This window comes from Aethalodelphis obliquidens, unplaced genomic scaffold (genome assembly GCF_003676395.1).
Source record: "Aethalodelphis obliquidens isolate GAN/ISIS:26980383/991018 unplaced genomic scaffold, ASM367639v1 scaffold129, whole genome shotgun sequence".
NCBI classification, from domain to species: domain Eukaryota; kingdom Metazoa; phylum Chordata; class Mammalia; order Artiodactyla; family Delphinidae; genus Aethalodelphis; species Aethalodelphis obliquidens.
In genome coordinates this window covers 519396-545423 of record NW_020838073.1, presented here as the reverse complement: position 1 = coordinate 545423, position 26028 = coordinate 519396, and the positions used below count along the sequence as shown (strand labels likewise).

Genomic DNA, 26028 nt, shown 5'->3' with positions numbered 1-26028 from the left:
TCACTGTTATGGAGTCAGTATAGCAGACATCAGTCTGGGCTCTAGGACCAAGCTGTCTGAGTTTGAAGCCCAGCCTTACCATGTACTAGCAATGTGGCTTTGGAGAAATTACATACTCTATCTCTCTTCACTGACCTAAACACTTTACAGATTCCAGATGACCTGCTCCAGTAAGTGGTAACTGCAACACCTCCAGAACAAGGCCAGGCACAGAAGTGCTCAAATGTCTGCTTGCCATTATTACTAAACATCCTCATGAATTCTACACTCATTACTCAACCCCATTCATCATTCCTCAACTATACCTTGCCCTTGGCTACTTTAAAATTTTCTTTTGCTACAGCCCTCTGGTCCATAATGAAGCCTTCTCTAGCTTCAACCTCGTCTGCCTTCTACGACCCTGCTTACTACCTAACGACTTAGCACTTGTACCTGTAATTTGTAAAACTGCCCTTCTCCACACCTGGAGTAAATTTCTTGAAGCCGGGGACAGCATTTTGACAAACTCTGTACCACCAAGTTTGCCAAGATGAGCTCAGCATTCATTCACTCAATCCATCAACTACCGTTTATGGAGCAGTGAGCCCGGGACTGCTCCGGGCAGGGAGAAGAACTAAACGAAGTGCCCTCCACTGATGGAGCTGACGTTCTACTGAAGGATATAAAGACGACCAACAAGTAACCATGCATGTAAAATGAAGTGAGGTGAGAAGACCGTGAAGCAAGGTAAGGGGGACAATGAGACTGGGGCAGAGAGGTCAGGAAAGTGCTCTGACAGGAGGCCTGAAGGTGTCAGAATGAACCACAGGCGATCGAGGAGGGCCACCCAGGCAGAGGAGTGCAAAGGCCCAGACATGGAATGCGCTGGCTACGGCGGAGCGAGTCTTTGGAGCAAAGTGAGCGCAGTCAAGGAGTGGGAAAGCCACGTTTCTGTCAGTGTGTGATTTGGGGTTTGGAGTGTGCAGAGGCGGGACGTGACTGGTCTCAGCCACCAGCGCCGTGGCTGCCGGCAGTGGTGGTGGTGGGGGACACGAGACAGGAAGGAGGCAAGGGCGGCGGTGGGGGGGCAGGTAAGAGGAAAGGGAGACGGGTCGGGCGCAGCAGAGACGGGGACAAGCGGCTTATGGACGTGCTGTGAAGCCAGAACTGACAGGACCTGCTGGCTGATGGGGAGAGACACAGGGGTCAAGACAAGCACGAGGCTCTGGGACCGAGGCCAGTGGGTCTCCCGCTTCCCTGTGAGCAGAATCTCCAGGAGGGCACGTGAGACAGACTGCGGGGCTTTGCCGGGGCCGGTTCACCCCTGGCACAGGTGGGAGGGCCAAGTACAGACGCCCGATAGAGAGCAGTTAACTGATCAGGCGGCGGGAGGGTACAGCAGATCTCGTCTCATCACTTATCTTCTCGGTGAACCAGGAAGCCAGGGCGTGACCTGAGGCTGAGGAGTGAGGAGTGAGAGGTGAGGGGATGGTTGGGGTTTGAAAGAGGAGAAACTACTGCCCGCACAGTGGGAAAGTCAACAGATTAAGGAAATGTGACAGGATTTCAGGCGCCACTGAAGCCCCAACTTGAGCTCAATGGCCAACATTTAAAGTAAGACCGTTTAGGGACTTCTCTGGTGGTTCAGTGGTAAAGAATCCGCCTTACAATGCAGGGCACAAGGGTTCGACCCCTGGTCAGGGAACTAAGAACTCACATGCCATGGAGCAACTAAGCCCATGCGCCACAACTACTGAGCCCGTGCGTCGCAACTACTGAGCCCGCATGCTGCAACTACTGAGCCCATGCATGCTGGAGCCTGCGAGCCACAACTAGAGAGGGAAAACCTGCACTCCACAACTAGAGAAGAGCCCACACGCCACAACAAAAGATCCCACGTGCCGCAACTAAGACCCGACGCAGCCAAAAATAAATAAAAATAATATATCTTAAAAAAAAATAAGGACTGTTTAACGATACTGCATTTCACATTTACCATCTATATGCACAGCAGAGTTGGATTTAACCAGGAGTAAATCCAGAATTTAACTAGATGTGTACCATAGCAGAAGGGCCAAGAAATTTGAGATTTGAGGATCCAGGCAAAGGAGTGATTGTAAGTGACTGTGTAAGGAAGCGAGAAAGAAGGAGGTGCTCTGGTATATATTCAGCAAACAATGAGGTGAATCAAAAAAGGAGATATGGATACAAGATTCTCAAGCTCTTTCACTTAAAACCTTGCAATAATTGCCACAGGCCTCTTCACCAAATCCAAACTCCTCAGACGGCCAGTCGACGCCTTTCCAACCTACACAAATACTGGTCACTGCTATTCCAGCCACAGGGATAACCTGCACACCCCACGGTACCAAATCTTCCCAGGTCTTTCTAAAGGCTTCCAAGGGCTCTGCTGGAAGAAAGAAGTTGCTCCCCAGCCAGAAAGAATTAGTAATACAAGTTGTTAAAAGTGAGTCTTATCTTCAAACTCTTAGCAAGTCTGCAATTAAATCATCACTGAAGCTAGTGGCTGGGCTACAAACATAACTTTGTTATAAGAAACTTCTGTGTGATAATATACATTCTAGTGGTACTTTACATGCTGGGATGTTTCCATGGTTTCTCTGGATACCCCTCTAACTAGTTCCACAAGAAAAATCAAGCCAGCAATTCTCTTCCTAGTATCATCTCTTATCTTTCATTCTTTTCTTTTACTCCACCCCTAGTAATTAAAAATATTTTTCATTTAATATTAACAATAATCAGTCGTGTCTGTAGACCAAACCTTTATTAAGAAATCTGCAACTTCTTACAAATCCTAACCATACCCTGGTATGTATCTCATTTCTTTTTGCTTTATTAAAATTAGTTAAAAACAAACAAACAAGAATTCCTTCAACAACGAGAAATGAGGTCTGCAGCTGCTGAACCTGTTTTCAAGAGGAGGAGGTACAGGTTTATTACCCCACCGAGGGAGGTTCAGTCACACTCCCTGGAGAATGCTGTGCTCCAGGTCAGGTATCTCTCCTCCACGCCAGCGTAAACAGAGTGCTGGCCAGCTGTCAGGGACAAAATGGAAAAAGTTCACTCAAGCACCTTCACCTAGAATTAAGGCCACAGCTTGTTCTTAGGAGCACAGGGGCTTAGGTAATCATCTAAAAACAAAGTCTGTGAGAACAATTCCTTCAGGAAAAGCAGGAACACTTGTTTTTCCATTTCAGCATAAATATTAAAACGCTGTCATTTAAAAAGCCACAGAAATATTCTTTCCTTTCCCAAATTTCTTTTGAAATTTTCTCTTTACTAATTCACTAATTCTCTGAGGCTAATATTATGATCCTTCCCATGAATGCAAATAGCTCAAAGCAGCTAGTATATTACAAATTAGCAAGGGTCAAAAGGGAATTCCTTGGCAGTCCAGGGGTTAGGACTCTGCACTTTCACTGCCAAGGGAGCAGGTTCAAACCCTGGTCGGGGAACTAAGATCCTGTAAGCCGTGCGATGAGGCCCCCCCGCCCCCCCAAAAGAGACATAAAGAGTAGATGAACAAGAGAAAAGTTTTTAAAAAAAAAAAGAACTGAAGAATGAAATGAAGTTACGTAACACATCTTCCACATGCCTGTGTCCTAGTGTCTTTACTACCACAGCAAATGTCAACTGAGCAAGACAAAATTCTCACCACGATTTCACGTGACTCAAGTAAAAGGTAATTTATATGAAGAGAGGAGGAGAAATTTCTATGTTCTTGAGAAGGGGGAGCTGAGGAAGAATACCATGCCTAAATTCACACGGTTCAACATCTAGAAAAGATCTGACAAGCCACATTTTATGCATGAGACAGACGCACATGGAGAGAGGGGTTTCCCCACCACAGAAGCATCTTCAAATTCTATCCCTTACATAGAAGCATCTCACAGGCAAGCATTCGCAACAATCCTGGAAGCAAGGTATAACTGACAGTGTGGTATAACGTGTATTAAAATATAAGAGGCGTGTGGGGCTAAAGGGATTAAATGTCATTAGCGCAAGGTGATTTTATTCTTGCAAATCATATAAGTCCTATGTACCAAAGATATAAAATAAATTAACGCAATGTGTTATTATTTTCAAACCCGATACTCAAAGCCTAACATAAAAAATCATGGTGTTTCCAAGCAATTAACGATGATTTACAAGTGAAGGGTCTGTTCTGACCAAGGCAGTTAAAGCATCATGGTTCAAACAATGACTACCCCACCATCAGAGCATGCTGCATTCACGTGGGACAACCATCTTCCCACTTTGCTCAGTTCGCAGCTGTGAGTACACGTGGAAGTAAACGGGGTCAAAGCTGAGGATGAGTCTGCTCGTGTCTGTAAAGCCAGAGTCATTCCCACAAAACCCTTCTTCATCCTGAAACCCCAAAGCACCACAGCCCCCAACTCCCCACCCCTGTCATCTATCTTCCTGTCTGGCAAGATGGAAAGATGAAACACATGACATCAGGACACATGAAAGTCATTAAGCAAGGTTACTAATCAAAATATTTTTTAGCATATCAACCAAGTAAATATGTAAAAATCTAGTAATTAAGAAAACTTCCATAATTAAGATTTAGCTAATTGTTTTATCCTACAAAATAAGCTGTGTCCCTGCCCTCCATTCAGGAGATACTTCAGTTTTATAACCCTGACATGTTCACACGGCACCTTTACATCTTAGACAATCTTAACAATAAACAATGACCCAAGTGTTATAACTAATAACATTTTCTGGGTCAACGCTTTAATTAAAAAGCTCTCCCCTTGGGCTTCCCTGGTGGCGCAGTGGTTGAGAGTCCGCCTGCCGATGCAGGGGACACGGGTTCATGCCCTGGTCCGGGAAGATCCCACATGCCGCCGAGCGGCTGGGCCCATGAGCCATGGCTGCTGAGCCTGCGCTCCGCAACGGGAGAGGCCAAAACAATGAGAGGCCCGCGTACGGGGGGGGGGGGGGGGGGAAGCTCTTCCCTTAAAAAATTATTTGAATTATACTGATATTACAATATTTGTATATTGGTTGCTTTTTAACATATTGAGATATACATAACAGGACAAATAAAGTTTGTTTTTCTCTGTAAATTCATTTAAAAGTATATCTATGATTACCCTATCAACATCAGAAAGGTTAGATTATACTTAGGGATAGGTAACTGCCTTAGCAGTGTTTTTACCATCAAAAGAAATAATGATCTTAACAGCGCATGTATTTTCGTGTGTGAAGTGTGAAGGTGACTAACTTTGCTGTTTCTATAAGTTTCTCTGTCTATAAAAATGCAGTTGAAACATAATCAACTTAATTCAAGATGTTAAAATTAATTATGTTAAGTTAGCCAAAGCACTGAAGTTGAATCACATGATCCTAGCATTCTAGGCTGATGGCTCCCTCGGATCAAAAGGATAGTAAATAACCAAGTAAGGTGCTTCTGGGGTATATTAGGTCCCTAATCAAGAATGTGTGATCACTGACCCTTTAGGCAGAATAAAATGCAGAGTATAAACAGATTGGTGATAGTTCATTTAATTTAGGTTGAGCCACCTGTAAATTCTTCATACCTCTGGAAATAACGTGTATATCCATCTTGAAAATACCAGTAGCAACAAGTATTCCTAATACTTGCTATGAAATCCTGGAGCATACGAACTTGTATAAAGTAGACAAGTTTGATTCTACACCATCCAGGCTTAGCCCTTTTCTCCCCCCACCCTTTGCTGCCATCTTGCCCCATCACCCTTCCAACCCAGTTTCTACCATCAGGAATTTACAAATAAACTATTTTATAACAAGGTTTTCAAACAAAGAAAAACCGTGATGTGATTCTCCCATCACTTAAATGTAACAGTATCGATTAACTTAAATTCTAAGTATAGAAATGACCACTTTCCATATAAACGGGAAGAGCTTTACTCTGACAATCCTTCCATATTTCCCAAAGTTAAGACACATGTGTGGCACTGTATCAGCAGTTTGACCTTCAGGCTTCAAGATTAATGTTAAAGTGAGACAAGTCAAACTTTAGGACTTTCTAAGAGACCAGAAAGCTGTGTTGTTATTATGCCTCTTTTACAGAAATAGTAAGATCTTAATCATATTCATACCCACGAAATCTTTTCTTGAATGGCATAAATCGGAGTTTCTGTGCTTAAAATGTTATGGTTCAAATTCCTTTAAGAAAGAAATCACCAGCGACAACACTTGACAATTAGAATCTGAGCTATGTAAAGTCTAAAATAATTATGAGGGGTACCATTAGTGGCCATTTGTAAGCACACTGTGATGATGGACTTGCAGAGGTAGGGAGCTGGACTATTTAAGATGTGTATCTGCTCATATTTAGATGCATTAAAGAATAATTATTACTGTGAGAAATTCAGATTGAAACCTGCCTATAAATTTCATCCCCTAAATATTACTTACTTCTGCTTACTTACGTCTTCTACTGACAAGTTGTAATGTATCTGCCACCAAGAGCCCAATAATAAGGCCCTCTGAAACTTGACCTTTGTCTGGCAGAGATGTGTAAGACTGACCTCTGAGGTGGGCAGGACGGTAAACAGCTTACGTTGTCTATAAGGAAGCTTCATTATCTTGAAGTATTGTGAATTCTCAGACTATAAAACACCTTCAAAGGACTATATATATAGTTTAAAAGCCTGAAAATTTTGTTAAAATTTTTCAAACTCTAAAAAGACAAAAGAACTGGTTCCCTTACATCATTTCCCATTACATCAGAAATATACTTCCTCCAGTTAATCTGCCCTATGAATTAAACCAAAGAGCTTGGACAATTACATTGGACAATTACATTCTGAAGTTCATAAAGGACCAAAAATAGTAACCTATGCAAAAGGTGAGAGTGATTACGTATTACAAGTGATATGGTTTTGGCTTCAGAATTTTATTTTAGAGGTTGTACGAGGCCAGATTACGAGGCTGTTTGCAAACCTGGGAAATCTATCAGACGCATGAGATAAATGAGAAAAGTGAAAGACAAAAGTAAATACATGTTCCATCTTGTACAACCATTCAGTAGCAATATAAGCATTCAGTTCACCACTGCTTATTCAGTTCATCATGCAGAAGTAACCACTCAGACTCCTCTCTCCATATGAGTCACATTCCTGTGATTTCTAGATCTTCTGCTATTTTTAAAATACTAGTGTTTATTAAAAAGTAAGTTCTTAATTTAAAATTACATTAATTAAAATTATAGAATCTTAGGCACTTAACTGAAATTAAGGCCTGAGTCACTTCAGAAATACTAAAAATAGTGTATCAGAGCAGTTTTATAAAAATATCACCAGAGGCCGATGCATCAGGCCTCGACATGCTTCCTTCTGTGTGTGATTTCAGCGTCTGATTCTGCTAACCTCGATCTATTGGCACGGCATGGGGTGGGGGTGATAACGGGCAGCTTGTTCATAAACACAAACCTTCTCCTGAGACTTCTTCCGAGTGATGTGTTAACATGTTAAAATCACGAAAAACCTTTCCAAAATTATGATATACATACCCTTTGCAACACAGAAATATTTGTCATCATCACTGATGGCATATAGCGTCTTCAGATCCCTTTCCCTTTCAGAGAAGAATTCAATTACAAACAACACTACCCAACGAGTGATTCAGTATAAAATAACTTCTCCCAAATTTGCCTAATGTGATCGATCCTCTATAAGCTCTAGAAAAGGTACACCATCAACTTGCACAACAGAGTCCCAAGGCCTGAGAGGCTCAACACTCATGTCAGTCATGGCTGCAGGGCCAGGAAAATGAGCATCCTGCTGGACTCCTACATTCTTCACACTGTGCTCATGGACAAGGTCAGGGTAGTTTCTGTGTGCAGGCTGGGGTGCGGACAAGGCCCTTGTGTCCCACTGGCTTTCACCACGTTGACAGCGTCACCGGCAGCCGGGAGCCTGGATGGTTGGGTGGGAGGGGAGCACAGTTAGTGAGATGCAGGAAGAGGTGTGAGAGGTAAAAAAGAAGCAGGCTGTGTGACCAGCATGCACTGCTGCTACAAGGACGCCCCGGCGCAGTGAGACGCTCAAGAACGACAAAGGGGAAAATCCACAAAGTCACGCGTCAATACAGAGACACGAATAAGCCATCAGAGTCAGTTAGGTGAGTGAAATAAAGAGGGACTCTCACAGAGAGCAAGACGCTCTGCATCTGTCCCTGATGTTGCTATAAAAATCAAAGGCAGAAATGCTGTCTGAGGTTCTAAAGACAAGAAAAAATACTTATTATCTACTTAATTCAAGTATTTGAAAGGACAATTCTACATTACGACAAAGCCAGATATAGAAAATGGCAATTGTGAAAAGTTATTTCCCTGATCAACTGACTTCACAGAACTGAAATCCAGGAAACAAAATTCAGAAAGAGCATTAAAAAAAATCTCCCCTCACAGCAGAGGCCATGTAATTTGACATCAATGTTTCCAATTAACAATGGAGAAACATTGTTCCTTCCCTAATGCATGAAATTCAACAGGTACAGATAATGTGATGAGATTAAGCTCCTCCAGGAGAGTTTAGTGAGCATCTTAGATACCTTTTCTCACAGCTGTAAACAGGCCTATTGAAGTAAGAGAGGGACACATGCACACAAGCAGTTTCTGGTTAGAAATCATCAGAGTCCTCCAGTAGAAAGAAAACATTTGCCTAGGTTTTGTGACGTGACAAAAAGGGCAGCACATATTTAAGATAACTACAAAGGAAAAAACATCACCCCAATTATAAAAATGTCTAAGAATAGACATTCTCTTCAACCAAAACATGAATCTTCACCTTTTTTCCTTAAGGAAACTGAAAATAAATTAGCTAAAAGGTTTTCAGAACAAACTTGGAAGCTTCTTTTTTTTTTACAATAAAATTATCATCTTTCCTTCAACTGAAATACAAGCTATTCATCAGATCTAACCCATAAAACTCACAACCTTCAATATAGGGTCTCTGAAAATTTAGAAAGTTAAATTAGGTTTATGCTCTCCCCTACGTATGCAAGCTTTTCCAAATACTATTCAGTTTTCGTTTATAAATAGTTTATAGATTTAAAATACATTAATTCTCAAAAGATAGCTTAAATATTGGATAATTCTAGGTTACTGACATACCAAATCATTCACTGAAATAATGGTGTCATTTAGAAGATGGCAAGAAAAAGCTAAAGAACCGAACAGGGAGTAGGTTTAGACTAAACTGGTTAAAAGTTATCTGCCAGAAATAGAACTGTCCACTATTCTGCCCAACTGTCCAAACCTAGGGAGCATTTCCAAATTTTATTAATGTACCACTTTCTAAAGGAGGACTGTTATAATTCATGTGAAAGTATTAATAAGAATCAAACCATGCAGAAACAAAGGCTGAAACGCAGAATGCATGTTAGGTTAAGGCTGGGGAACCCGTCAGCTCCGAGACAGGCCAGCTCCGTACTCAGTCCCATGCCTGCTGCCACACACTGAGGCTGCCTGGGCCTGAGGGTCACCATTTTGCTCCATTTCCACAAAGGAGTGGAATGACATGACAATGACATAAAGAAGGACATACAGCTCCAAATTTTTCATTTTTCTTGAAATTCAATACTCTTAGATTCAGCATTCTCTCCTTATATAGGCTGCATCAAAGGAACTGAGTAATGCCTAAATATGTACCAATTAAAACTGGAAAACTAAAAAGATTTAGTGTCATAATACAGATGCAAACAAAACGAGACTCTCATTCCATATTAATCTAAGAGGTAAGCACATATTAAATGAGCTCTTTTTTAGTTGAAGTTTCAGCTCTATGTCTCCTTGCCAATAAGACGTGGTGGTAACATTACTGGAGCTGCGTCTTCAGTAGAAACTGAAAACACTGTTCTTAATGGCTTAAAAAAATAAAGACTAAAATGTGACATTCAGAAGCCTCACTGCTTATACTTTAAGCGTGTGCCCACATGCACACGCACACACACACACACACACACACACTACCCCCACCACACTCTCAAGGAGAAAGGGCAAAAAGAGGATAATGGAAAACAGGAGGGGAGGGAAGAGAGAGGATAACGGAAAACGGGGGTGCGAGGAAAAAAAGAGGATAACGGAAAATAGGGGGGGAGGGAAAAAAGAGGAAAACGGGGGGGGGTGGGAGGAAAAAAGAGGATAACGGAAAACCCGGGGTGGGGGAGGGAAAAAAGCGGATAACGGAAAACGGGGGTGCGAGGATAATGGAAAACCCGGGGTGGGGGCGGCGGTGGGAGGGGGAAAAGAGGATAACGGAAAACACGGTGGGGGGAGGGAAAAAAGAGGATAACGGAAAACAAGGTGGGGAATCCCCTCCATCTTAGAAACTCATCAAGTTATTTGGAACTGAAGTAAAAATATGCCCAATCATCAAAAGCAAAGCACCTTGCAGTTAGTTAAGCCAAAATAATAGTGAAAAACAATTACATAGCAAAGACTGAGAATAATCACCAACCACTGTTGACCCACCACCATGAAGGAAGAGCTGGTTGCACAGAAAGCTGACCCAAACCTTGAGATCACCACAGAAACTCATTAGATTTCAGGTACTACACAAACTAAGAGCAAGAGAAAAAGAAAAAAATCCTATGAATTATCAAAGTTCATTTCATAAACAGACACAAAACTTGAACAGATGATGCAACCGACATGACCATTCAATCAAACAATTCCCCAGCAGCCCCCAAGCCACATACATTTGGGAGACGATGAACCCCACTGATTAACCCCAATAAGCCACAAAGTATCCATATTTGTGCACTATTAGTCTAAAAAAAGACCCTGGGAATCTAAACGCATGAAGTATCTTCTCTGTCGTGGGATTATTTCTCCCGCCCCCACAGCGGTGTATTTCCTGCGTTGTTTCATTGGATTATAATCACGTTTCTGTTTTGGCTTTATCTTCAGTCTTTAATGAAGAAGACACACCGAAAGCAGTAGCATCGTGTAACGAACACATTGCCCTCAGGGGTCTGGGAAAAGGCCCTACCGACTAGCACTGAAGTCCTTTCCAACAGAGAAGCGCCACCACTCCCAGCTCATGCTAACCAGAGTCGGGGGGCTGTCTGATGTGCCTCATTTAGACGACTGTCTCCTTGCTTCATCCACAGCCTTACTTATCCCAACGTGACAGCTCCATAACGTGCTTCTTTTCAGCTTACAAATATGAATAATTTGCTTTCAATCATATTTAAAGTACTCTACAGCCGGGGATTCAAAACGCCCTTAGGCAAGCAGTGTTTAATTTTGGCTCAATGAATGAACAAACCATTTCTCGTCATGCTGGTCTGCTCCGGGACTCCTTGGAAGATTCTCAACTTGCACGAGCAAAGGACCAGAGGGAACGGAAGGAATCACAGGCACAGTGGATCTCACACCCCAAGCCTTTGGACACAAATTATAAAAATCATCTATTCTGCCTAGATAAAAGATCTCTTCACCACTCAATGGAACATTAAAATGGAATACTATCTACATAGTGAACAGATATAATAGTAAAGAGAGCAAAAAACAAATGCTTGAATGTTATATACCATCCTTGGGATAGATAATAATCTAACTGAATATCAGTATTTTATTTATTTTACAGGGACAGAAAATGTTTCATTATAACATTATACCTGTTCTATGGTAACATCTTAGAATAAAATAACAGGTCACACATTACTGAGCTATTTTACAGATAAGAAAACGAAAATGCACAGAACTTTCCCGAGATTATACCACTAAGAAAATTCAACTAATAATACTATTGTTTGTCATAATTAACTACACTGTTCCAGTGCTTTAGAAGCTCAATATTGTCTTACCTGTCGGGAGCCATTACTCTGAGCTGAAACATTACTGTGAACACTGTAATGGGGGAAAAAAATAAAGAAAAAATTACCGTGGGTACCTAAAACTAAGAATGTAAGATGTCCAGAAAACATCTGCTTTCACAGGCAAATACTTGCTTTTCTGCTCATTCGCTATTTCCATATACCTATATTCCACTTGTGCTTTAGATATACACTTCACTTGTTTATTCATTGGACAACATCTGTCAAAGACAACAAAATAAAACCAACAGCACAAACGATCCCTTAAATTCAAGGCATTCAGCACAAACACCCACATAACCTTACCCATCACTTCTTTTATATATCCCTACCCTCTCAAGATTTTCTGGTGTCAGCAGTAGCTTAGCATTTTATAACTCAAAAGGCCTTAGTATAAACTTAAAGTCAGAAACTTCTCTGCATACTCTTCTCCTCCAAATGATTTAAAAGATGTTTTAAAATTTTTAGTTTAGGCTGCACTCATTCCTCCCCCACTCCCGCAAAAAAGCACTTAAAAAACTCAGCATATAATGCAACAAAATAAATAGAAACAAACCTCAGAACAACTAAAAAAAAGAACAAATATTCAATGAAATAAGAACTGAAAGATGAGATACTAAAACACAGAATAAGGCAAATAAAAGAGTTTACTGACTTCAGACCTTCTAACATAAGCATAACTAGTATCCTGAGGTAAAAAATTCAACTAAGGTAACTGAAAATATATTCAATGTTATAAAAAAATTCCTTGACAGTGAGAAAATAATCTACAGATTTAGCAAGAACACTGTGTTCCAGGGAGATGAGATACAGAATTAAATACATTCAATTCCTTATTGTTATATTACTGACTTTCAACGATAAGGAGAGAATACTTCAGGTACCCTAAGGAGATTTAAAAGCACATCACTGCCAGCATCAGGTTGGCACAGAATTCTCCATGGCAACACTCAAAGAACACTATACCCAGACAAGACGTCATTCTAGTAAAAGGAAATGGGCAAAGCTTCACAAACACAAAACAGACTGTGAATACAGGATCCAGGAGCCTTTCTTAGGGGAGTGAGAACAAAACAAAAGTATCTGATGATGAAAGACAACCAATTAAGAAAGAACTCAAGAATTAAGAGGCCTTGCTAAAAGGCTGGGTGAGAAGGAGTAACCCATTCTACACACCCCCATTTTTTATTAAATACATCTCTGTTACAAGTTAAGTCACCAGAATTTGCACCTCCACTACCTGGGTTCTAATTCAAACCGCGCCACTAGCTCTGCTCTCTGAACCGCAGTTTCCTCACTCACATGGGACTCGCATTAGGGGATCGAATAAATGTTAGCAAAGCACAAAGAACAATGACAAATAAAACTAACCAACGACGAAATCTTTAAAAACACATCTTGTTTAGTGTAGCTCTGTTGCCAAGGCTGGTGTAAAGAATATACCTATCCGGCACAATTTCTTTTACTAACCTTGTTGTTCTTCCCAGGATACACTGCTCCGTATTAAGTAACTCATAACCCCACATTAATGAAACCTCCTCCAACCTGCTTTGTACAGAAATTAGACTCATTATGCTATGGCCCCAGGGGTTACGCTCTGAAGCTTCTCCTTGAACTGGGAATAAGTCCAGTAGGTGATAAGCAGAAGATGAAGAATAACATGAGAAAAAAGCGCTGATGATAAGTGATGATCACCGGATTCTAGCCCCCTGTTCTAAAACAATTTGAAATGCAGGAAGCACTCTTTTCTCATAATTACACTTATTCTTTCACTTCCACTAATATGAAGGGAACAAATACTTCCGTTACTGACCAATCCAAGCTTCCCTTTCGAAGGACTGTCTGCAATAACGGACCCATTTTGCTCTTGCCCCCTCTATGCATCATCTCCTCCACCATTTCTTTTCCTCTCTCTTCTGTCTTCAAGACTGCCCACTAAGCCTGTACAAGAAGTACTAGTAAGTGAAAAGTGAACTGTCCTTTAAAATGTCACCTCTTTCTGAGATACTTTATGTTAGTCAAGACTCACAGGGAGTAGTTAGAAAGAAATGAAAGAGTACGAGGAAAACTAACATCAGCCAATTTAAAAACCTGTTATTCAAGTAAGCACAGTACAAAGTCAAGAAGCTTTTTAGGTCAAATAGTTGTGCTTTTTCTAACAGTACCGTTTGCCATGGTTCACTGGAGCAAAACTGTTCATGCGAACAGAACTCTGAGGGCAGGAGTGAAAGGGCATTCCTGCCAGTGCAAGCTCAGGTTCTCTCAAGCAATGTTAGGGGCAGGGCTCAATAACCTTCAGGAGAGTGGGTCCCCCTCTGAAGGTCATTCCTAAAAATTATTCTAACTAAAAAATAATAAAGGATCATTGCTTAAATACTCCATTTTTGCTGTGTTTTAAAGAGCCAAAAAGCATCACTCAAGAAGACACAATAAAATTCACTTATTAAAGTTAAAGTAATCTCAATGCTAGGAGATTATATAGTCAGTCATACTCACTCTTCGGTCAGAAATCTGTATTTCAAAAAAATTTAAAGGAGGACAAACTTTTGCAAATAAAAGCCTTAATTTTTCAACTACGTATCATCGCTTGAATGCTTTGTTTACATTTCTGCTAACTTCATCAGGGAATCTTCTTCACTTTAAGCTCTAACATTCTGTCCCAGCCTCCTTTTCAGGAAAACAAGACATGATTCATTAAACAAACAAATAAAATACTTTAAAATATACAGAACCCCTCTAACATTTCTCCACCATTCTTCTTAAAAGCACAGTTTAAAAATTAACTCCAAGAAAAATTATAGTGTATAGCCCAGAAAAGGCAGCAAATTTTGTTTTTTACCTAATTAAAAATTCACGGAACTTCCCCGGTGACACAGGAAGAATCTACCTGCCAATGCAGGGGATGTGGGTTCAAGCCCTGGTCCAGGAAGATCCCACATGCCGCGGTGCAAAGAAGCCCATGCGCCACAACTACTGAGCCTGCATTCTAGAGCCCGCGAGCCATGACTACTGAGCCTGCGCATCACAACTGCTGAAGCCCGAGCGCATAGAGCCCATGCTCCGCAACAAGAGAAGCCACCGCAGTGAGAAGCCCATGCACCACAATGAACAGTAGCCCCACCTCGCCGCAACTAGAGAAAGCCCGCACGCAGCAACGAAGACCCAATGCAGCCAAAAATAGATAAATAAATAAGTAAATTTAAAAATAAAATAAAAATAAAAATTCACGATGGACAGAATCCCTCACACTTCCTCTCTCCTCTACCCACTTATTTATTTTTAACAGCTTCCTGACCGCTAAAGGGACCTCAGGGGAATCCTTACTCAAAAAGCAGAGTGATTTTGTGATTAAGTCACTAATCACAGCCTGGCTTTAATGGCTCTCTAAGTGGAAAAAACCCCAAAACTGAATAGGACACCTCCAGCTGAGGCTCACCCTACTCAGTACCCAAAACAAACGACTTCTCCTTTTGAAGAAGCTCTAGTTATACTGACACATCTCCATATAGGAGTGTAGACACTGTTTTAACAAAAACTAGATTTGTGAGTATGTCTTAAATCTCACAGTTTACCAGGCACTGCCGGAGGCTCTGGTACAACAGTGGTTGAGAAGCATTACGTGAAACTCCACACTGTAATATACACTATTAATACTGATTCATCAGAAGGAGGACTTGGACAACAGTGACTGCAGGACAACAGCAGACCCTCTCCCCAGCAAAACAAACATGTAGCTGCTGAAAATTATTCTTTAAAAAAATCATTAAAAGGCATACATCAAGTGGAGAAACATTTATTTAAGAAAATCTAGTAACTTTTAAAAAATCTGATCTAAAAAAACAAAACAAAAAAGTTACTAGAGAATGAGAGGAACATTTTTTTGTGATAAAATAATTATAAACAATACATGCACCTAACAAAAAGCCCCAAATACATGAAGCACAAAGAATTGAAGGAAGAAACAGACAACTGAACAATAATTGGAGACTTCAATAGTCCACACTAAATAATGGAGAGAACTAAGTCAAGACCCGTGATGAAACAGAAGTGAACAACAGTAAAAACCAAGCAGACCTAACAGACATTCATAGGACATGACACTCAACAGCAGAACAGACATTCTTCTCAATTGCACATGGAACATTTTCCAAGATGAACTACATGCTGGGACATAAAAGAGGCCTCAATAACTGCAAAGGGATCAAAGTCATGTGAAGTACATTCTCTAACCACAATGGAATAAATTACAACAAACAAAAAAAAGGGGAGAGGGGAAATTTTAAGCTACAAACGTCGAAATTGAGCAACACACTCCCAAGGAGCCAACGGGTCAAAGAAGAAATCACAAGAGAAATTAGAAAATAATTTGGGATGAATAAAAATGAAAATACAATACACCAAAACTTATGAAATATGATTAAAGTGGTGCTTGGAGAGAAATTAATAGCTATAAATGTTATATTAAAAAAGAATACAGGGCTTCCCTGGTGGCGCAGTGGTTGAGAGTCCGCCTGCCGATGCAGGGGACGCGGGTTCGTGCCCCGGGCCGGGAAGATCCCACATGCCGCGGAGCGGCTGGGCCCATGAGCCATGGCCGCTGAGCCTGCACCTCCGGAGCCTGTGCTCCGCAAAGGGAGGGGCCGCAGCAGTGAGAGGCCCACGTACCACACACACACAAAAAAAAAAAAAAAAAAAGGAATACAGATCTCATATACTAATAAACCAATCTTCCACCTAACGACACTAGAAAAAGAAAACTAAACCTCAAGCAAGCAGAAGGAGTGAAATAATATACCAGAGAGAAAATTAATAAAATAGAAAATAGAGGAACAGATAAAATTGATGAAACCAAAAGCTGGTTCTTTGAAAAGGCCAACAAAACTGAAAAACCTTTACCTAGACTGACCAAGTGAAAAAGAAACTCAAATTTCTAAAATCAGAAATGAATGAGGGGACATCACCACAAAGCTTATAGAAATAAGGAGGAAAAGAGAATAATATGAACAACTGTATGCCACAAGTTAGATAACTTAGATAAAATGGACAAACTCTGGAAAGACACAAACTCCCAAACTGACTCAAGATAGAAAATGAAATATGAATAGATCTACAACAAGACACTGAACTGGAAATTTTAAAACTTGCCACAAATGAAGTCCAGGCAAGATGGCTTTAATGGTGAATTCTACCATACATTTAAAGAATTCTTTACAAAACCTTCCCCCAAAATAGAGAGAAACATTTCCCAACTCATTCTGTGAAGCCAGAATTACCCTGATACCAAAACCAGATGAAGACAGTACAAGAAAACTAGAGACCAGTGTCTTTGATGAATACAGACACACAAATCCACAACAAACCTAGTGAACCAAATCCAGCAACATGTAATATAAAGAAAGACTGTACACCATGACCAAGTGGGATTTCTCCCAGGAATAAAATGAACTGCTTGTGTACAAATCAACCTTTGTTCTCTGAGCTTCCTGTGTGCAAGGGCTACAGTTTATTCATCTTTATATCCTCAGTCACAGGCCAATAACAAACGTACAATATGTCATTCTCATTATGAATAGCACAGCCACCCAAGCCCACGCTTTTCCTTTAAGCTGCTTTATTTTTCTTTCTGTCCATTTTACCCAGCATTATGATGTGTTTGTTTATCTGCTCCCTGCTAGATCCACCGTGCTCAGGGGCAAGTGAACACTGTGACAGACCTTCAACAGACATTGGTTCAATTAACGATGCAACTACAGAAACATTAAAACATTCGGTTTTCAATTCCTAAGTTGCAAGACATTACCCACCTGAGTTCTTCAGGTTTTCCTGTACTTGCCGACAGAAAAAAACAGAAAACATCCCATTAGATTCCTCCAACATGGTAAACTGCTTTACTATTCACAAAAGTAAATCTTGACTCATTGCTTTGTAAGCTGTTTCCCAACTACAGATTTAAAAATCTTCACTTCACAAAAGTGTTCTATGGCTCACGCCATTCAAGTAAATAATGACAATGATCTCCAATTTTTAAGTAAGGCAATAAAATGAGCATACGTTTAAAAAAACAGAACCATCTGCAAGCCTTTAGAGTGAGCTGACAGTGAAAAATCATCAGTGGAGTCTAGGAGGTAACTAAGGGTTTTAAACAAATTGAAATGGTTTCATTTATAGCTACATATTATTTAATTTATAGATACATCAAAAATTATAGCTATAAATCAGTTTTTTAAAAAACTGATACTGCCAACATCAGGTCACGGAAGTTGTTTTTGGATAACTGGTGATAACTCTGACATTGGACATACTTAAAATTCAATCTGTATTTTAATACAAACTCAGATTTGAAACCAAACACAAGTTTCAGCTTACTGGTCAAAGTAAACCATTCTCTGTATTACATAATTAAAGTAACAAACAGCAAGTAACATTTATGAATTTGGAAATGTCTATGTACCATGTACACTGATGATTAATATAAAAACTGTACTTAACAGAACCTTTAATATTATTATAATACATACAAAATAAAAAATTTATTCATCATATACAAATGTTTTAAAATATATCTGCGGGGATTTAACAGATTATTATGAATGAGATCTGGAAGTCAAAAACGGAGGGAAAATGTTGCTCTAGAGAAGAACTAAAATAGTAAGAACAAAAACTGAACACAAACTCAGCACAGTGTCAGAACTGGGGTTAGCATAAAGTCTGATCTCAGCAACAGTATAGGCAGTTTTCCCCCGTGTATTCTTAAAAACTGATTATGCTAGAACCAAATTCAGTAAAGCAGAGTACTTAAGTTGTCTGGAAAAGACTAAGAGGACCGAGGCAGCCTCCTCTCCAGCCAACAATACCAGCACAGGATGCACTGCCAGGAAGAATAGTCCTTTGAAACAGGGCTGCACTTCACCTTGCATTTGCAGAGTTCGTCGAGAATACCGTTTGCTGGGCCTCCTTTCAAAGGATGCTGATCTTCTTGCTTTATTGGTTTTTGTGGTCTGATACTCAGTTTTCCCACTAAAATAAATGAGGCATATTAACAGGAATAAGAGAATTTGAGGCCTACAGTAGTCAGATACACAAAAATGAGAGAAAGTCTACACTGAGGTTCTCCTCAAGAGAACCATCCTGAACTTCCTTCCTGAATGACCTATGAAAAACAGTGTTGACGTCTCTCTTTACCACACCATTCTTTCACTCTTTAGGCTTGTGTGAAAGATGCAACACAAATTATATTGTTTTTTCTTAATCATGCACATCACCTAAGAACATAATAAATAAATTTAAAATATCTGTCGTTTTATGGAACTCCCTTCTCTTTCCCATCCACACTCCTCAATGCAAGATGTACAATTAACTCAAGATTTTCAGTTACTTTTTCTAACTGTGATATACTTTTCAGATCACTTTTCCAGAAATATTAAAACTATTGTCCTACTCACCTTCATTTCCATTTAAATTCTGCTAAGAAAACACCTCCCCACTTTTAATGTAAGTAGAATAGAAGCTCTCTTGCATGAACCCCACACACAGTGAAGATGCCACATTACTAATATCATCCATTCCTTCTTTAAATTACACTGACGATTCTTGTGACATGCCGAAAACTCACCATTAATAAGCTACTCTGAGGTAAACCAAAACATTTCTACCTTATGACCAACAAACAAGGAGTCGTAAGAACAATGGAACGTCAGGTTTATAAGGACCAGAAATGTCATCCAGATTAATTTCCCAGTACTGCATCATACTCTTTTTCTACATGGTATCCAGCTGTTGGATGGAGACCCCTTAAAACTCTTTTGTTATGTGGATTTAAACTGGGGATTAATACATAAAGCAAACATCAATGTCCATCAACAGGTGAATGGATAAAGAAGATGTGATATATATATATATATATATATACACACACACACACACACACACACAATGGCATATTACTCAGCCATAAAAAAGAATGAAATAATGCCATTTGCAGCAACATGGATGGACCTGGTGGGTATTATGTAAGTGAAGTAAGTCAGACAGAGAATGACAAGTACTGTATGATATCGCTTATATGTGGAATCTAAACAATAAAATAAACTAGTGAATATAACAAAAAAGAAACAGAGTCACACATACAGAGAACAAAATAGTGGTTACTAGTGGGGAGGGGCACAATGCGGTAGAGGATTAAGAGGTACAAACTATTATGTATAAAATAAGTAAGCTTAACCAACATTTTATATAACTATAAATGGAATATAACATTCAAAAATTATAAATCACTATGCTGTACACCTAAAACTTACATAATATTGTACATCAACTATACCTCAATAAAAAAAACTTTTTTAACTGGAAAAACTGTTAATTACTCCTTAAAAAAAAAGAAAAAAGGAAGAAACAAAAACATCAGGAGGGATATGAAATCCATTACACCATTACAATATTCTCCTGTCTATTCAGGAAATTACAAACAATAACAATATGTACCACTTTTTCTTTTATTTTGGCCAATGGAAAACACTGGCAAACCACTTCACCTCTCTGTGCCCTAGTTTCCACATCTGTAAAATGAGAAGCTGGGCTAAATTTTCTGGCCCCTATGAAATAATGAAAGGCAGAGCAAGCAGCTATAAACATTCACCTGTATCTAAACCGCGACCCTAATCGAATAAATCCCGATCGGTGAGAACGCTTCTGGACAGGGCCTCGGAGGCGGAAGAAGGCGTGATGCTCCACAGCACACTTCCATAAATGTTTGCACGCTTTGGGGTGATCCAGTCTGAAGACAAACGTATGCTCCTGTTCTTTGCCCTGAGAAAGAAACGCATGTTAACAGAGGTAATTATTAGCTCCAATGGTCCTGTCCCCTCGCATTCAGCTATGAATACAAGCACAGCAAGAGCAAGAATCAAATAATAAAGCATCTAGTTTGCTCCCTGAGACTCTGACACTCTTTAGAGCTACTACATAAAACGGCAGAGTTAAAATCAAGCTGCCCATTTTCTCAGCCAATATAAAATTATTCCTATTTTCTCTCTACTTACATGATCTCATTTCTCAGAGACATAAAATGAGCCTTTATCTGCCATACTTCAGGATAAATGTATAATATAATTTAAAGGTTCATATAAGATCTGGCAACATAGGTAACAGCCTTAAAAGTGGCCACATTCTTTATTATAGTAACCATACTCACAGGAATCTAATTACACTAGTTAACATTCATAGACACTCTTCTAAGAATTTCACATGAATTGCTTCAATGAGTAGATACTATCACTATCTCCATTTCACAGATAAGAAAACTGAGGCTCAAGAAATTAAGCCCAATGTCACAAAGCTACTAAGAGAGGAAACCAGAATTTGAACCTAACCATTGGTCCAGAGCCTACCTTTGTAACCACTAAGCTATCCTGTATCTCTAGGGGAAAAGACTTTCTCAACACCAAAATTTACACCCAAAGATTTTCTTCACAGTCTCATTTATAATAGTAAAAACTGGCACAAAACCCTAAATGTCCAAAACATGAGAAATGTAATAAAGTAAACAATGATATTATTTACAAACTATACAGAGAGATAAATGAATAAAAGATGAATGAACCAATGCAGTATTGTTTATTCATACTGCAGAATACTATACATGGGTTAAAGTGAATGAACTAGGTCTACCTGTTTAGGCAAAATAAGCAAGCTGCAAAAATAACCCCCACCCTAATACATATGCATATTATATATAATGTATATGTAGATTTATAAAACCTTCTACCACATTTCATGATGTGGTTATATTTACAACAGGTTAGAAAACATGAGAATGATACCCTGCGAGAATGAGGAAGAAAGAGAGAAGCTATGGCTCAGACCTTAGCTGTATCAAACAGAACTTCTTGAATGAGACAAACAGCACACGACCCAACAGAAAAATCAACAACAGGCTTAAACACGCACTTCATGAGAAAGACTATCCAAACATCCAATAAATATATAAATAAGTGTTAAACTGAAGCAGTCGTCAGAGGAATGCAAACTAAAGCCACAAAATGATTCTACTACCAGAATGGGTAAAATGAGAATGAGAACTCCAAACACAAGGCAAAGAATAAACGGAACTCTCAGACACTCAGGGTGGGAGTGCAGCTGAGTGTGTAGACAGGCTGGCAAACAGTGTGGCGGCCTCCACAACAGCCAAACACACGCACATGCCAGGGCTCAGGGCAGCACTCTTCTTACTAGCCAAAAGTTAACAGCAACTCAAATGTCCATCAACAGCAGGATGGATAATACTAGTGTATTCACAAAACTGAATACCATATAACAGCAGGAATGCGCCAACTATAACCACCTGCTGCAGCAGGGGTGAAAGCTCACAGCTACAGCCCTGAAATAATACAGAAGCAAGACACAAAGAGAACAGTCAGCCAGGTTTCATTTACATAAAGTCCAAAATATAAGCAAAAACTAATCTCTGGTCTTAAAGCCAGGCCAGGAGAGTGGTTACCCTTGGGGAACTGTACCTGTGGGGCGGAGCACAGGAGAAATTTAATTCTGCTGCAATTCTGTTTCCTCATCCTGGTGCTGGTCATACAAGTATACATAAGAATTCAACACAAGCTGTACATTTATTTTTACACTTATCTGAATGAATGTTATACTTCAATGAAATTTACCAACAAAAACTACACATAGAAAAAAACATGAGAAAATAGATAACCTCAAAACAGGGAAAAACTTTCTATGACACAAAACCCAGAAGCCATGAAAGATTAATAAATTCACCTATTTAAAATTTCTTAAAGTGCATGACAAAACCCACAATAAGCACTGTTGAAAGAAAAACAACTATTAGATAAAATATTTATAATGTCTGTGACAAAGGGCAAGACCTATAAGAAAAAAGCCAATAACCCAAAAGAAAAATGGGCAAAGGAATAGACAGTTTAGAAAAAAGGAACTCAAGTAACTCAAATGTATGAAGAGATGTTCAATATCACTCATAATAACAGAAATAACATGTAAACCTACAATGAAATTCCCTTTTTTACCTTTCAGATACAAATGTGTTTAACTCCTTCTCAGGAAATAGGCCTGTACACTAAAAACTATGCAAGCTGGTAGGACCTCTCTATATCCAGGACAAATGCACATAACCATTCAACCCCACAAACCCCCTTCTAGGAAATTATCCTACAGTTAACCTGCCAGTGTACAAATTAATTATATATAGTGAATAAAAGAGTGAATGTCAATTAATTGAGAACTGATTAAATAAATTAGAGTACACCATACACTAGAATACTATGCATTTTAGTTTGCTTTTATGAGAATGAAGAACAACTTTAGGTACTGACGTAGAAAACATTCCAAGTTAGAACATAAAGTTTAAAAAGGATAAGTAGAGAACCCTGTATATAAGTATGGCAACCTCTGCATAAAAAAGAATTGAGGGGGACTTCCCTGGTGATGCTCCTGCCAATGCGGGGGACATGGGTTTGAGCCCTGGTCCAGGAAGATCCCACATGCTGTGGAGCAACTAAGCCCGTGCACCACAACTACTGAGCCTGCGTGCCTGGAGCCTGTGCTCTGCAACAAGAGAAGCCACCGCAATGAGAAGCCCGAGTACCACAATGAAGAGTAGCCCCCGCTCACCGCAAATAGAGAAAGCCCACGCGCAGCAACAAAGACCAAATGCAGCCAAAAATAAATAAATTAAATAAATAAATTAAAAAAAAAAGAATTGATATACACATTTGCTTATATGTATCCTCAAAAAGATATCCAAGAAGCTAATACCATATTAGATCAAATCTAAAATGCTATCAATTGTGAGATGCACAAGTATTTTATGACCCAGTAAGAACAGGTATCACCCATTAAATTATGACCATATTTTCTTATCACACAGAACTGTATTTTATTCTTCTTGAACGGTTCCTTTAGATTTACATACAAATATCATTTAATCGCATCTGTGCTTACATAAAAAGGAAAATATTTGTAAAATAGATTGCTTTTAGATGTGAAATCTGCCTCTTCTGAATCATTTTCAACTCATTTGTTGATAACATAATGATCATCTGTGCCATCAAGAGATTTCTTTTTAAAATGCTCTCTTATTGTCTCTGATTTTCTTCCAACCTGTGTGATAGGGCAATCCTTTGCGTGCATCTCAGTAATATAACTTAAAACTTTCAAAAAACTTGTAACTGCTTCATCTAATTTTCAGGATCTTCTTTTTTTAGCTTCTGCTAAGTGGCACTACTCACACTTCACTGTGCAAACAAATCTTTTTAACATTTCCCCTATTTCCTTTTATTTGTATCCATCTATACGTATATTTCAAATTTATTACTTTGCATGCAGTAAAATTACTTTTTTAAAATTTACTCACAATTCTGTGGGTTTTGAAAATGCAGAGGATCATGCAACCACCACCAAAATCAGGATACAGAATAGTTCTCTCACCCCCCCAAATTCCCCGTGCTGGTCCTTTGTAGTGAAGCATCTTCACACCGCCAGTCTCAAAGGATCAGTGAGCTATTCTCTATTCCTACAGGTTTGCCTTTCCTAGACTGTCATATAAATGGAATCATACAGTCATAATCTCTTGAGTTGGGCTTCATTTTTTATTATAAATTTATTTCATTTATTTATTTTTGGCTGCGTTGGGTCTTTGTTGCTGTGTGTGGACTTTCTCTAGTTGCAGCGAGCGGCGGCTACTCTTCCTTGTGGTGCACGGGCTTCTCATTGCAGTGGCTTCTCTTATTGGCAGAGCACCGGCTCTAGGCAGGCAGGCTTCAATAGTTGTGGCACACAGGCTCAGTAGTTGTGGCTCGCAGGCTCTAGAGCACAGGCTCAGTAGTTGTGGCGCATGGGCTTAGTTGCTCCGCGGCATGTGGGGTCTTCCCGGACCAGTGTCCCCTGCATTGGCAGGTGGATTCTGAACCACTGTGCCACCAGGGAAGCCCCGGCGGGAGGATTCTTAACCACCGGGTCACAAGGGAAGTCCTGAGTCGGGCTTCTTACACTTGGCATAATTCATCTGAGATGCATTCGTATTGTTATGAGTTTATCAATTAGGAACTAGATTTAACTGAAAAAAAGATAATCCTTAGTACAGAAGGCTTTATTAAAGAATTTATTAGGTAGATCTTTTTGATTAATCTTTTTGATCAGGGACTAAAGCCATTTAAATATAAATTTTTATATATTTGAGATATATTGTCAACAAAGGAACAAGAGAAGTCTTTTATTTAATCTTTAACCTTAAAGACAGAAATCTATAGTTTTAGGATGGTATGACCTAAAGCAGGAAATTACTTAATTAAGTTATTAATTACACTAAGTTTCTGTTCTATGGCTCTATAAAACAACATGTGTTCCCCCTTTTAGAGCCTTAAGTTACCATATAACACAGTCACTGTTAACTATGTAATACAATATAATTCCTACCTGATCATCATCTTCTACAACCACCAAGGTTAGTTTATTCTTCTTAAAATCCAATCTGGTTATCTTGGGCCTATAACAATATGAGAGTAACAGCCGGATTTCAATAAATGTTCTCTGAATTTAAAAACTTTGTTGTTACTTCAAGCATATTAATCATCTAACTTCTGAATTGAAAGCTGGATAAGAGGGTAAACATAACCTGCACTGCCCAGCAAAAAAGTCTCCAATCTAAAAAATAGTTAAGGTAACAGAAAAAAAATTTTCAAAAGCAATACCTTTGGCAAAATTTCTGCTGCACATATGTAAGACATTAAAAATGTTAAGAAAAAAGAAAATGAAGATCTATCTATATATCAGATATATTCATAGGCCCCTAACGACGGTGGAAGAGATTCTCCAAGCCTAATGTCACAGTAGCAGCACAGGAACTGGATATAGGAAAAACTATAAAGCTTTTTAAAAGGCATAAAAAAAAATTTACTGATCTTCAACTCTATTTTCTATAGCAATTTTGATTAAAGACATCTTTAATTTAAGAAATAAAAAATTTTTAAAACTTCACTCTATGGCCCACTTTCCATCTCCCACCTGTACAAAAATCCTAAGCAACCTACCAAACTTATCTCTGTACTTCTATGAACTGTGAATGTGAAAACAACATGACTCTCACTCTCACTAATTTTTAAATATAACTTATCTAAAATAAGAATTGTAAAACAGAACTTGTTTACAAGAGCTGTACTAAAACAGTAAGTAAATAAA

At 39.2% G+C, this 26028-nt stretch overlaps 1 protein-coding gene across 7 annotated transcripts in view; it reads right to left on the bottom strand.

Moving 5' to 3' along the window:
- EPB41L5 (erythrocyte membrane protein band 4.1 like 5) overlaps positions 1-26028 on the bottom strand; it is a 142229-nt gene that overhangs the window by 68896 nt on the left and 47305 nt on the right. For 4 of the 7 annotated variants that reach the window (XM_027099168.1, XM_027099170.1, XM_027099167.1 and 1 more), the window contains 7 exons: positions 25267-25336; positions 22281-22331; positions 20456-20625; positions 18731-18837; positions 17625-17643; positions 11812-11854; positions 11271-11386 (listed from right to left, as the gene is read on the bottom strand). In XM_027099168.1, coding sequence (XP_026954969.1) covers positions 11271-11386; positions 11812-11854; positions 17625-17643; positions 18731-18837; positions 20456-20625; positions 22281-22331; positions 25267-25336 — 576 coding nt within the window. The remainder of the gene's footprint in view (positions 1-11270; positions 11387-11811; positions 11855-17624; positions 17644-18730; positions 18838-20455; positions 20626-22280; positions 22332-25266; positions 25337-26028) is intronic. The other 3 variants (XM_027099169.1, XM_027099173.1, XM_027099171.1) reach the window with 2 other exon arrangements.